This window comes from Lipotes vexillifer, unplaced genomic scaffold (assembly GCF_000442215.2).
Source record: "Lipotes vexillifer unplaced genomic scaffold, Lipotes_vexillifer_v1.1 scaffold781, whole genome shotgun sequence".
In the NCBI taxonomy this organism is placed as follows: domain Eukaryota; kingdom Metazoa; phylum Chordata; class Mammalia; order Artiodactyla; family Lipotidae; genus Lipotes; species Lipotes vexillifer.
The window spans coordinates 335436-349379 of record NW_006790027.1 but is presented as its reverse complement, the minus strand read 5'-3'; the positions used below and the strand labels follow the sequence as shown (position 1 = coordinate 349379).

Here is a 13944-nt window from a genome sequence, read left to right as displayed (position 1 = left end):
CTTTCCCTTATACTCTTCCTCTCTCTTGGTCTAACAAAATGTCCATTTCACTTTTGCTCTTCAAGGATATTTTGGTGAACACATTTCTGAACTGACAGTCATCTTTTCTTAGCACATTGAAACATCAGTCCTCCAAAAGCTGGCTTCCACTATTACGCTCAGAGGTCAATCCTCAGTCTAACTGTTGTCCTTTAAAGGTTAAAAAGTTTGTCCTCTCTGGCTGCTATTAAGATGTTTTTTTTATTTCCAACGTTCTGCAACTTCACTGTAATGGTCTATACTGGCTTAGCTATGGTTACAAAATTTCAGAGGGTATGTCCACTCCTCCCCCACCACCAAAGCTGAAGACAGGCTTTCCTTTCAGTCCCTTGGAAAGGACAATTTCTTCCTAGTTTACCTTATTGGAGGGAATAGCATTTTGGAGTCTCAGCTTTACATAAGTTAGTCTCCTAGTAGATGCTCTATTTGAGCAGGCTCTGGCTTCTTTTTTATTCCCACACATTCATGAAGCACTAGAAATCAGCGTGCAAGTTTTCAGGGGAAGCAAATGCTCTCAAGTGAAAAGCCAGCTTCAATGCTCGATTTACCTCCTAGGTTCCCAATCTCTTAATTTTTGGCCACTGAGTATTTGCAGATCATTGACGCATTTAAAAAGATTTTGTTTTTCTTTAATATTATATCCCATATTTTTAAGTTATTTTCAGCCGGAGAGTTGGCTAAAATACATAGTTTGTCATACCACAGGTAACAGAAGTCTTAGTTATCTCTATATCTTTCAGAGCTCTACACCTACCATCCAATGCCTCGCACATTGTATGTGCTCACTAAATGTGGCTGACTTGATGTGAAACATGACATTATAATAAAGAATGTTCAAATTGCTAAACCTGAAAATCAGGGAAGCTTTTCATTAAATTGTAGCTTTAGTCAAGATTCTCAATTCAGCATTTAAAAATAACTCTCAGATGAAATATAACTTTATGCTATATTATTGTTTGGTCTAGACATAGATTTTATTTGAAATAGGCTTAGATTGGTTAAACTTTTTAAAATATATAATGTAAGGCATCACAATCCAAGATTCATATATATACTAAGACTCACTACATTGAGACAGAATTTCATGCTTAAATTGTCAAAAATAAACCAAATCTTTTTTTTTCAGCTAAGTAGAAAAGAGGGTGAATTTAAAAAATTCTTGAAGAATTCATTGTGGTTTTTCAGGAATAGCATTTTGGAGTCTTGGCTTTATGTTTTATTTTTTTTACTACATGTTCCAAAATGGTCATTGCTAGTATGATTTCCAAAAAGAAGGTGCACCTAATGCAGGGAGTTCTAGGAGATGAGGGAGCAGGAAGGAGGGCAAAAGCAGTTTCAGTAAAGAAAGAAGTCTTTCTAATCTTCTCTACCACCAAAGGCCAACTAGATGTAAAAAGAGTATTACTGACAGAGAAGAGAATTTCATGCCAGCCCTCAGCAAGAAAGTTGATGAAGCCACTCCATCAAGCTGGGTATTCTTAGTATGTTAATGCTTTCCTACTTAGAATTGTTTTCTCTTTTTCTATCAACACCAGGACATTATGAAGGCTATGCTGACAAAAGCAGAACAACAAAAAACAGTGGACAATCCCTCACTGTGCTAACAGGTGGGAGCAGCTGGACCAGAAGAGAAGGAGACTAATTTTTTTAATCATCCTAAAATACGAGCTTTTTAATCATTCAAAGCTGTGAGCCTACTGGCCCAGAATAAAGGCCAGTACTGATCTAAAGAAATTCAGTGGATAAATGCACACTTAGTGCAGCCATCATTTTAAGCTTTGCTTATAAAAGCTTTTTTTAGATGGCTTCTGCATTCCAAATTCAAGCACTGTAGCTAACCTAATTTGGGTTTTGAGCATCAGCATGAAGACATCTGTACTTCTTAGTAAACCATTATCATTAGCCCTTCATAGATGAAAAGCTACTTTACTTGGAACACTGCCTGTAATTCATTGCCCTTGATGTAAGAACAGGACGATTCTTCTGCACTTCAAATTCCTAGAATATATCTGTTTGCCTTTGGATTCCTAATCTGGAATTTCCTTACCATAAACATGTAAAACATTTATAGCCTACTAATGAGGATAATCTAGGATTAAAATGTCTTCTTTTCAAAATGGTACCCAAATTTGGCATTTCTCTTCCATCTTTCACAATACTAAAAATTCTGTATTCAAAATTGATGCAACAAACAAAATAAGAGTACTGTCAAAGAACACATGGTGAAAGTAATAACAAATACTCCTTATAACATGATTCCATAAAATTTCACTTTCAGCTCAAATTGTAAAATAAAATAACCTTACAAAATAAATAATTTCTTTTGTTGTGATTTCTTACAAAACAATACAGCAAGCTTCAATAATAGAGTTTTAACCACAATTTGAAAACACACAGTATGATTTCACCTAAATATACAGTTAACTGATAAATTTGTACCAATGCCTGGTACAACTGGATTCACAGTTCTCATAAAAATGTTTGTAATCTATTTCAATAGGAATGCTATCAAAGGAAGATATAAAGTGGCAGTCCTCAAACTAGCATATGCATGCCCTGGGGATACATAACAACTTTTTAAGGGATAAGCAGGCTTAGATAGTTTCAAAAGAATTTTCAGATCATCAACTTCTTAAAAAAAGGAGAACACCTCTGGTCAGGGCTTCTCCTAGGATAATGGCCCTTCACCAACTTTACAAATGAGGAGCAAGCTTCCCACCCATCCAGCATCTTATTACAAGTTGTTCCAGGGCATAGAAACCTCCATAGCCCTCCAAACAAAGGCAGTTCAACACACTGGTGCTTTGGCTGAGAAAGTGAATGCGTCTCCTAATTAGGCAACACAGCCTTTTTAAATTGAGATGGTTTCTAATCCTTTGCCTTCTTCAAAATCAAAAACAGACCTAAAGAGTGTTCACATAGTAAATGATTAAAATAATACTTGGTGAAAGATATCTATGTGATTTAGGGTTATAATTCAGGAGTTTAAAGAACTAGTGAGATTACTATAACACAATTCCCACCATCTTTTTATCTATGTGAACAGCATTTGCACTTATAAAAACAAAACCATCAAACAAACAAAAACCAGACAGAATTGATGCTGAGCCCTGTCTTATCTAACCATAAGTAATTTACATTCAGGGAAACCTAAAGTAATAGTTTAAACGTCCCATCGTCTCATTAAGAAAATATAATGAATGCATTACTTTTAACAAATATATATAAAAATGCATATTACATACATTTCATCATTTTTGTACTACTAATAATAGTAATGATAAGTCATTTCAGAAAAACTTTTAAAATCTTTAGAATTGCACTGTCCAATACTACATCCACTTGCCACATGAGGCTAGGAGCACTTGAAACGTGGCTAGTCCAAACTGAAATGTGCTATAAGTGTAAAATGCACACCAATTTCAAAGACTGTAAGAAAATGAGAATGCAAAATATCTCATTAATAATTTTTATTTTGATTACATGTTCAAATAATATTGTGGACTTATTGGGTTACAATGTATTATTAAAATTAATTTCACTTGTTTCTATTTTTAATGAGATTGCTCAAAAATGTTCAATTATATATGTACTTCATGTTATATTTCTATTGGACAGAACTCTCTTAGAACCTTATGGTCCAATGATACAAAAATTGATTTTAAATGTATGTTTTTAAATGTATATTGTTTTAAATGTATATGTTTTTGTTGCACAAAAGTATGACAAGGATATCAATATAAGACTCTCAAATGTAAAAGTAACAATAAAATTTTAAAAATCTTTGTCATTAGCTTATCAGCTAATGACATTATCTGATAGATTTGTGTTCACAAAATGTTGTAGTTTTGTTCCCAATTACCTGCCAATTAAGTAGCTGGAAAAAAAATATTATTTACACTATTTCCTCAGCTAATATTTCCACTCTTTTCCACACTATCCTGGATTTTAGGCTTTCAAAGTCTGCAAACTCAGTCTTACATTTCTCCCCGCATACTTTAAAAGTATTTTGTAACATGTGGATATTTAAAAGTTGTCAGTTATGAAAAGAAAAGTACATTACCTGGATAAGCACACTGTAGCAGAGCTATCGATTTGCCTCCAGGGCCAGCACACAGATCCAGAACCTTTTCCCCATCCCTCAATTCCAGAGCCAGTACTGGGAGAAGAGAGGCAGCATTCAGGAGATAGTATTTTTTTAGGTTTCCAATTTGGTGTCTTTCTGAAGGCATTCTGTGTGGAGTTCTGCTAAGGTAACATTTCATTGATTTAGGATAGTAGGGTAAAGATCCTTGAAAGAGTGAGTGATAGCCCTTCAAATGTAAATCCTTTTCCAGTTCAAAAGGATAATTAAATCGGTTAAGAAGCACAGCATATTGCCAACATGATGGAGATGTTAGTATATCCCTAGAGAGAAAAACAGAGGGATATTAATATTATACACAGCAATACAATCTTATATTACTAAGTGAGGGAATGTGGTCCTAGTTTTACACTTTACTTACCTGTGATTTTCAAGGCCAGGAGTAGTATTACAGACTTTTTCTTTTGCCTCAGGCTCCCATATTGCTCAACCCATTACTGTTATGTTCCTGTCTATATTTAAAACTTTGATATTTTGTTCATCGTGGGTTTTTCTCTTTTGTATCAGTTTTGGTCATTAAAATAGTATTTACCTTGGTTACCAAGTTTTAGGGGCTCTGCACCAAAGAGGAATGCCTCACTTGCCTCAGTCTAGTCTCTCCCTGCAGACTATCTTGCCAAAAAAACATGGCCTGTCTTTAACATACCTTGAAATCCATCAGAATAGATTTGTCTATCACTCTTCGTGCAAGGAAGAGTTTTTCTTAGAGACAAAATTTAAAACCTGAGTCTATTAATATTAAAGGGAAAAGTACTATCATTAAAGGGTGTTTAAAGGAATGAGTGTTCAAGTTTTCCTCTGATGAAGATAAAAGTATATGGAAAGCTAACTACAGTGAACACTACAGTAACAGAGTTAATGAGGCAATCAGTGGCTCAGATGACACAAAACCAAGGATGGTTTAAAAATCACTCATGGATTGATGGTGCAGGCTTTCCCTGCCCCCACCTCTCCAACAGATTTACCTTCCTCATTTTTTACTTGGTCCAACAGTTAGATCTGTTGACAATCACAAGCTCACATCAACTGACAAATGATACAGCAGGAAATATTTATTTATGAGCTGACCTTTCCAGCTGAGTTATTTGGGAGCTTCATTAACCACAGTCAATTAAGTAAATTCCAGCTGCTACTCACCCTGGTGTGGCCTATGTGAGGAATGGCTGGATTGAAATGTAACACCTGCGACACTGGATGTGTGCCATGTGAATTTCAGTTGAGGCTAACATGTGAAATTGCTTTCTCTTTTCACTGCCTCTTACTATGATGGTGCATCACAAAAGCCCAGTGTTTCAGCTATACTGGAGGATGACAATCTCTTTAAAAACATGCTTCACAAACTTTAGCGTGCATCAAGTGCCTGTAAGAGACTGCTGGGCTCCACCCGGGGCTTTCTGTAGGCCTGAGGTAGAGCCTGAGAATTTGCATTTCTAGCAAGTTCTCGGGTGATACTGATGCGCTGATCTCCAGGACCACACTTTGGGAACCAATGCATTACACTGGACCCTAAAAGGAAATTTATGAACGCCACGGTTGTAAACCTTATGTCAGTCCGTCCTAATCTTACCCTCCAAACTGGATGAATATCTATCCAGAGTTTTGGGTCATGTAGTAACAGGGAAATAATGCTCAGAAACATAATTTTATTAATACAGACTAAAGTGGCTTGGCTTTAAATCATGTGTCCATCCCTTAGCTAACAAGGGCTAGACACTTTCAGTTGGCTTTATACACTTTCAATTGGTTAATATCTGGCAGGGCAAATCTCCATCCTTTTTTCTTTTTTTCTTCACAACTTCCAAAGCTATCTTAAAATGTTTATTGTTTCAGATGAACATGAGAATCAATTGGTCAATTAAAAATATTTTATAAAATATTTGTATAGATAAATAGATAATAACTTTGACTAGGATTATATTAAATGCACTAAATTTGGGGAGAATTAACATTTTACTGTATTCACTCTTCCAACTTTCACCACAATGTTTCTCCATTTATTCACATTTCCTTTCAGATCCCTTAGTAAAGATTATTATCTTTACTAATCTTGCATATTTCACTTAACCTTACAGTATAAAAGGATTGTTAGTTTAGGAACACTACTGATTCTTGTACATTATCCAATATGTTAAATCTTGAAGGATGAGGAGGAATTAGCCACAGGATGAAATGAAAATACAAATTCCAGGGCAAAGGCCATAGCGGCCATAGCACGTGTACAGGCACAAAGTTATGACGGACAGTGCATTTGGGGAATTAAAAGTAGTCTAATGTGGCAGAAGGTTATATGGGTCAAGTATAAGATGATAAAGTTTTAAAATATTACCTTATAAATTTAAAATTCTTATAAATGAGAAGTCATTGAAAGACTCTAGCGGGGAGAGCCTCATTAGATTTAAACACATGTACTTATGGCAGAGTGAGGCAGGAATCTTCAGAAATTATTCTATCTCATTCTTCAACAACTAGATAAAATAAGCCCTTGCTCAGAACAAATAAATTTTCTGATCCCTCTTCACCTACACCCAGCCTACTGAACTACCTGAATTCCCTGGAGCAAGTTTTCTTTAGCCTTTAACAGTCTCAGCATAGACTGTTCCCTCTGCCTAGAATGACCTTTCCTCTCTCACCCCCTTCAGCCTGACTTAACTCTCCTACTTGCTATTGGGGCAGTTTAGGCTTTATCTCCCCACGGAAGCCTCTCTATCTACCACCCAATCCACCGACTCCATCTCATCCTGATAATATTAATAATAATAAAAATTACTGATCAGATGCTTACTATGTGCTTTTTGCATGCTTACCTCATTTCACCATCACAACAACTGTGAGGGGCAGCTATTATGCTCATTTTAGAGGTCAAGCTAACTGAGGCTTTCAGAGATTTGGCAACTTACCCAAGGTCACATCACTGTTTAAAGAGAAGTCCCTGATTCAAAACCCGCTGGCTTTAAAGCCTAATAGGAGTGCGAGGCCCTGGTACTGTAGCACAGGTGGTATATGACAGGAAGGAGAAGAGAATTTCTACTCCAACCCTCACCTAGTGCCAGTGGGCCCGTTCTCCCTGAAGCTTGACATACACAGCCCTTGGGAACCAGCTGCAACAGGATCAATTCAATGAAGTGACTGCTAAGGCTGCTCGGGCTGGTACTTCCCAGCCCTGAGAAAGCAAAGCTGTTTATTAACGTGGGTCTCAGCACCCACCTGCCAGTAACCTCGTCTTCCCCCAACACACACACACACACCCTCCAGCGCTTGCATTGGTGGGATGCCCTGATGCTGGTGGCTACTCACTTCAAAAGCTCCAATGGATGGGCAATAGCCCAGCAGACATTGGAGGGAGCACATATTAGAATACTCAAGAAGACACTGGCCAGGCGCCACACTCCAGGTCTCCTCTCAAGATTCATGAGAAGTCTGAAGCTGCGTCACTTAATAAACTCCAAGGCCAGAAGTGCAAGCACACCATCAGTCAGCAGAACGGGGACCTAGAAGATCAGTGACCTGCAAATATTTTGCTAGTACTTCCACTGATACCATTTTGAAAAAAACTATGTACCCTCTGGAACATTTTAAGTTGACATCAAAATCTTCATATGTTTAAGGATGTAATTTCCAGCATACTGTAAAAATTGACATTTTAAAAGACAAATTATACTACTTTTTAAAATCTATCCAGTGGAACCTAAATACCAGAGTGATTTTGAAACCCAGCACTGTTCATTTAAAAATTCATGGACTGACTCTTCTTGAACAGGTGGAAATTTTACACTGTTCCTTTCCCTTTTATTTACATTTTATTTCCCCATATAACTTTATCCTAATACATTTTTGTGCTTTTGATCTTTATTATCCTATCTCTCTCTCTCTCTCTCTCACACACACACTCACACACACACACACACAAACGTGTATATACTAAATTTGTTTTCACTGTAGCCTTAAAGCTCTGTGTTTTATGGTAACTTCTGCATTAGTCACCAATAAAATTACTAGTACAAAATTGATCAAAATAACATAGATTTGATAATCTATAAATAATTTGATAATTAAACATAAAAAGGAAAAATTCATAGGAAATGAATCTCTTAATGAAATGAGCTTTTTCTCCCTCATACATCCAGCAATGAATATTACCCAGTGCTATAATGATCAGGGTTCAACATCAATTCCTATTTTGAGTTTTTAGAAGGGGTGAGAAAAACCTTCACTTAAATAAGTAGGTGAGAATTAAATATATTTTGTTAAAACAATGTCTCCATTTAGTTAAAATTCTTTCCGAGTTATGATCTCAAATCACTAAATGACATATCTTCAAAAATATTTTAAATAATCTGTTGGCTGACAACTCAACTGGAGGTCCTTTACTTATGCTGAAAGCAAAACTTGGAGACCATCTGACCTGTCAAAGAATTTGGTAGTCCTTAGTCATTTACAATTATAGTCCAATAGTCTCTGGCAGGGGGAGTTCTGACACCCTGAAGGAATGCAGTGTGGAAGAGTCAGGATGGTGAAAGTGTGACCCTTCTTGTAAAGTGGGACAAAGACAATGTAGAAGGGCAGGTGGGTAAAGGGGAATAAGTACCCCCTCAGGCAACAGGGGAGCAGAGTAATCTCCTGAAAACGCATACATGAAAACCGAGGATCTGGAATTTGATTGCTATAACTTGCCTGTGCTCACATATCCCTTGAAAATTGCATAATATATTATTTGGACAATGTTATATGATAACATGATTTTCAACTTTGCTGTGATTTTCTTTTCTCTTACTATTCTATAATCCATTCTACCTTCCTAACTAATGATGAGGATAAAATATTATCTTATCTACACATCACTAAGCGCAACTGCTTAGTTCTGTATAAATGCAGATTACAGAACCCACTAAACATTCATGGTTAAAATACAGAAATCCCTTTTGTTTTATTGCTATTATTACCCACTAGAGGGCGCTCATTCAATCATTTTAAAAGTCTGGTTTAGAAATCAAGAATAAATCAACTCATGGAAGTGCATCAAGATATGTTTTCATGCCATTTTATTTCTATTCTTCAGAGAGTCTCATAATGAGCTGATTGCCTCCTACTCTTTCTTGACATTGTTTCCTCCTTGTTTCTCATGGAATGGCAATCTATGTCCGTATTTGTTAGCCACAGTACCTCAGATTGGAAGTCCTGAGTGGAGGTTTGTGTTTGGTGGAGAAAACAAAAGGCTGAAAAGACTGCACTCAAGGAGTCCCTTATGTCCCTTATATCAGGAGACATGTGCATACACTCCCAAGACTGGGACTCCAGACCCTTCACAGCAGCACACCTGGCAGAGGAAAAGGCACAGACTTTCAAGGCACAGGCTTGGACTGGCCATAAACTGAGACACCTGGAAATTTTTCTAATCTCTGACTCTAAAAGGGGCTAAAAGTTACTACTACACAGGGTGTGCACAGATTAAGGTTGAAAATGTGTGTAAAGCCAAATAAGGGTCAAAATAGAAATCTAGATACTAGTTCATTTCTGTTTTCCTCAACCAGCCCACTCCACCCCCACCCCCCGCTTCATTCTGGTAATGCAATCTGGTTATATAATATTTTTTACTGCTATATGTGAACTATGTGACCTCTGGGTTAATGAGGAGAATGTTAAAAAAAAAAATATATATATATATATATATATATATATATTTACAGACAGGCCAGACTTAACTATGGCTTTTTTTTTTTTTTTACCTTCCACAAAGTACACACAAAATTTCCAAAGTTCATAAAGATTTACAATTAATCCTCCCCTCATATATATTTGAGGAAAGACTATATATAATCCATCTTTGTATTCTCAATGCTTAGCACAATGCCTGGTATATAAACACTGCCTAAGTTGTGAATACATACGTAGACCACTTGCACAAGTCTTAAGATACTGGTTCTTTAAGACCCTCCCTTGTCAGGGAAGAGACAAGTCAGTAAATTATGACAATACAACCTTGAACAAATTACAACAGCTGTATCATCAAAATGCAATGGAAACACAAAGGGCAGAACTAATTTTGCCAAGCGCATATGTGACAGCTTGATGAAGAATAATAGTAATAAAAATAATTCTCACATGTACTGAGGGCTTACTATACGTCAAACAATATTCTAAACACTTCATTTTTACATGTAAATTCACTTTCTCTTTCCAAATAATTATATGAAATAGATACTATTTTTCCCACTTTACAGACAAGGGTAGTGAGGCACAGACATGTTAAAGAATTCTCCTAGGTCACAAGCTACAAGATGCACAAGTGGGATCTGAACCCCCACTTTAACCACTGTACAGAGGGAAAAAGGACAGCGTCATTCCTGGCCCGAAAAGATGATGGAGCCTGTCTAGTCATGATAAGACATTTAGTCCAAATGTAATACCGCAGACAGTGGGGGAGCAGAGGAGGTGAGTACCCCAGGAGTGACACGTTGCAATACGGCAGCATTGAGAAGCAGCATGACAGAGTGGATAAGAGAAACTCCCAGGGCTTTTCCAAATGTGAGCTGCGTATCACTGGGCAATTTACTTAACCTCGGCATGCCTCAGCTTTCCTATCTATAAAATGGAAATAATAATAACTACCTCGAAGGGTTGTACAGGTTTATGCTATCATCTGTAAAGTGAATAGAACGCTGTCTGGCATATAGCGTCATAAAAGTGGATGCTAAACTAAGGAAACAAAAACTAAAGGGGAGAGACTATGGAAAAGGGCTGTTGCAATGTCAGGTAAGAAACAATGAAGGCCTAACTAAATAGTAACAGTGATGATAAAAAGGAGATCCAAATTAAGAAACTTCTCAGGTAAAAGCAAAAGCACTTGGTGGGCATTTAGATTTTGATGGGGGCAGGGTAGTGGTGTGTGGTGGTAGTACAGAGTTAGGGAGACCCCAAGACCACCCTTACTTCTGACACCGACTATTAAGTTCAGGTTCCCCAAGACCACTCTCAGGTTATTAGCTAAAAGCTATATTATTAGCTATATTATAAGCTATAACTCACTGTTACACTCATGGTTATGGCTACAGCTTATTAGTTAAAATCACGCAAGGTAAGAGATGCAGGATGCAGAGTGTAGGACAGTTCAAAGCATGAAGCTTCCAGTTGTCCTCTTCAGTGGAATCATGGACAAGGATAACCTTTCCCCGTAACGATGTGTGACAATATGCACAGGAGTACTGCCAACCAGGGAGTCTTGGTGTCTAGATTTTACTGGGGCTCAGTCACACAAACATGACTGACGACCCACTCAGCTGACCTTCAGTCTCCAGCCCCTCCGGAGGTTGGAGGCAGGAGCCCTAGCTGATACGGTGGCCCAGAGCCCCCACCTCACATCACGTTGTTACACTCCCCCATGTTGCCCAAGCCCCCAGACTTTTAGGCAGAGCATTCCAAGGGCTTAGAGATCACCTCCAAGGAGCTGAGGGCAAATGTCAGACCTATCTCTGAATAAGGTTCATTCTTCACTAAAAGGTAGTAAAAGTGTGGAGGAGGAAAAAGGAAACTGAATTGATAGTGATGCCTTCAACTGAGATAGAATATGCAAGCAGCAAATGGCAACACAGGTTTGGTAAGGGAAAATAATCATCTGCTTTTGAGTTTGCCTGGTACGAAACTAAGTAAAGTTATCAGAAAACACTTAAGCTTGGCAAGGGCTGCATCACTTGAGATGACAGCACACTGAGGGAAGTTTAGAGTCATGCCACGAATGGGCTCACCTTAAGGAGAACATGTAGGTAACAAGTAGGGCAAAAACTGAATCCGGGTAAACTCCCAACTTCAAAGGGCTGCCAAGAGTGTGATGGCAAGAAGTTTTTACAAAACGATAAAATTAAAATAAACCCTAAACCTACCCCACTACTACAGAAAACTAAAACTACTGAGTATTATTAGCTTTCTAGATAGCACAAAAATGCACTCACCTTTCCCTGGAAGTACATAGACTCTGCAAGCACAAGACTACATCTTGCAAATAAATAGTTAAAAAACAAAAGTATTTCTGTTCTTATTTCTCCATGCCATCCTCCATGCTCAGACTACTTTCTAAGCTGAGAAAGTCTTTATTCTGCCTATGGCAAATTTAGCACATGTTTATGCAAAACTTAAATTACCATGAAAACCCAACAAAAAGGTAGATGAAGCAGAAGCCATGGCTAATTAAATGGACTGCTCTTATTGGTTAGGGTCAAATAATAATTTATAAATCTGTCTGAGCACAGTAAATAGAAAAATAACTCATTACAGGGTCTAAGCAGCCAGATAAAGTCTGAAGACAATAGACCTCTTGAAGTTTTTTTGTTTTTTTTTTTTAATTTTTTTTTTTTAATTTTTGCGGTAAGCAGGCCTCTCACTGTTGTGGCCCCTCTGCGGAGCACATGCTCCGGACAGCCACTCTGCGCGGCATGTGGGATCTTCCCGGACTGGGGCACGAACCTGTGCCCCCTGCATCGGCAGGCGGACTCTCAACCACTGCGCCACCAGGGAAGCCCATTGAAGTTTTTTTTTTTAAATCATCCATTTATGCCTAATTACATCCCAGGTATGAGAGGCATATAGAATAGGGGTTAGCCGTGGGAGTTCATGAACAAGAGAGCCTGGGCACAAATCCCAGTTCTGCCACTTACTAGCTGAGTGAACTTGGGCAAATTACTTAAAGTCTGTGCAGTTCCCTCAGGTGAAAAGTGGGAAACAAACTTCAGAGGTTTGTTCTAAGGGTCAAAAAAAGTCAGTATTGCCTGGCACATAATAAGCATTCCATAGGTGTTTGGTTATTTGGCTATTCTATTTGAGTAACTGCATACTGAAAACCTCATGAATTAATTACACACTTCACTATTCATTCCTTTTTCTCTGTGATAGAAGACACCCATTTAAAAATCTAGTTTTGAAATAAAACTACAACTATAAACTACATTTTCACGTTACAGTATTTACAAGTTTCTAAAACAGTTTGTCTAAAATTATTTCAGAACCACTTCATACTTTATTAAATCACCAAGACCTGGCTTCTCCTCAGGTCTCTGCTGGCACCATCAGGCTTTGTTAGATAAGACTAGGTACTCCTGCCTATTTCTATTGGGATATTTATGGAATTAGCAGTTTATATCGTTTTAATCATGCGCCTCCTCCTCCATCAACAGACTGTCTGAAAACTGGTTCTGGGGACTGTCTTGCTCTTTGTATTTCACAGTGTATGGCATACTGTATCAGGCACTCAGTGTAAAGAACCCGTAGAGCAACATACGGACCAAACACAAAACTCACTAAACATACAAATCAAACTTCTCTCACATCTAGGCATTAAATATTTCTCATTTCTGTTTTCTATAATACATTTAAATAATGTGTGTGTGTGTGCGCGCATGCGCGCGCACAGGCATGTGTGTTCAAAACACAGCCAGCTATAGATATGGGGAAGAAATATGATTACCAAATAAAGTGACTTCAGCTACGATAAAACAGTGTTGGCTTTAAAGACTTGTTGCATTATCTCCTGAATTCCAGAAACTAGTTAAATATCCTCAAAATTTTTCTTTCAGATTTTTCTGTTACAGTATAATTAATTTTGTCAAACTGGTGGGCAGTCCTGTTTCAAAGATCAAAGCAATTTCTTAAGGCAAGGGCATACCAACTTTTGCTTATAACAAAATTATCACTACAAAGTTTTCTTTCTACCCTTGCCATTTTCCCATGAGCCAATCTATTTCTTCCTCCTTCTCCCTTCTGAAGCCTCAGCAGGA

The 13944-nt window shown here is 37.6% G+C and overlaps 1 protein-coding gene across 1 annotated transcript in view; it reads right to left on the bottom strand.

Moving 5' to 3' along the window:
• The window catches only part of NSUN3 (NOP2/Sun RNA methyltransferase 3), a 52801-nt gene that overhangs the window by 37898 nt on the left and 959 nt on the right, over positions 1-13944 (bottom strand). Inside the window, exon 3 of the mRNA XM_007463200.1 lies at positions 4103-4446. Coding sequence (XP_007463262.1) covers positions 4103-4446 — 344 coding nt within the window. The remainder of the gene's footprint in view (positions 1-4102; positions 4447-13944) is intronic.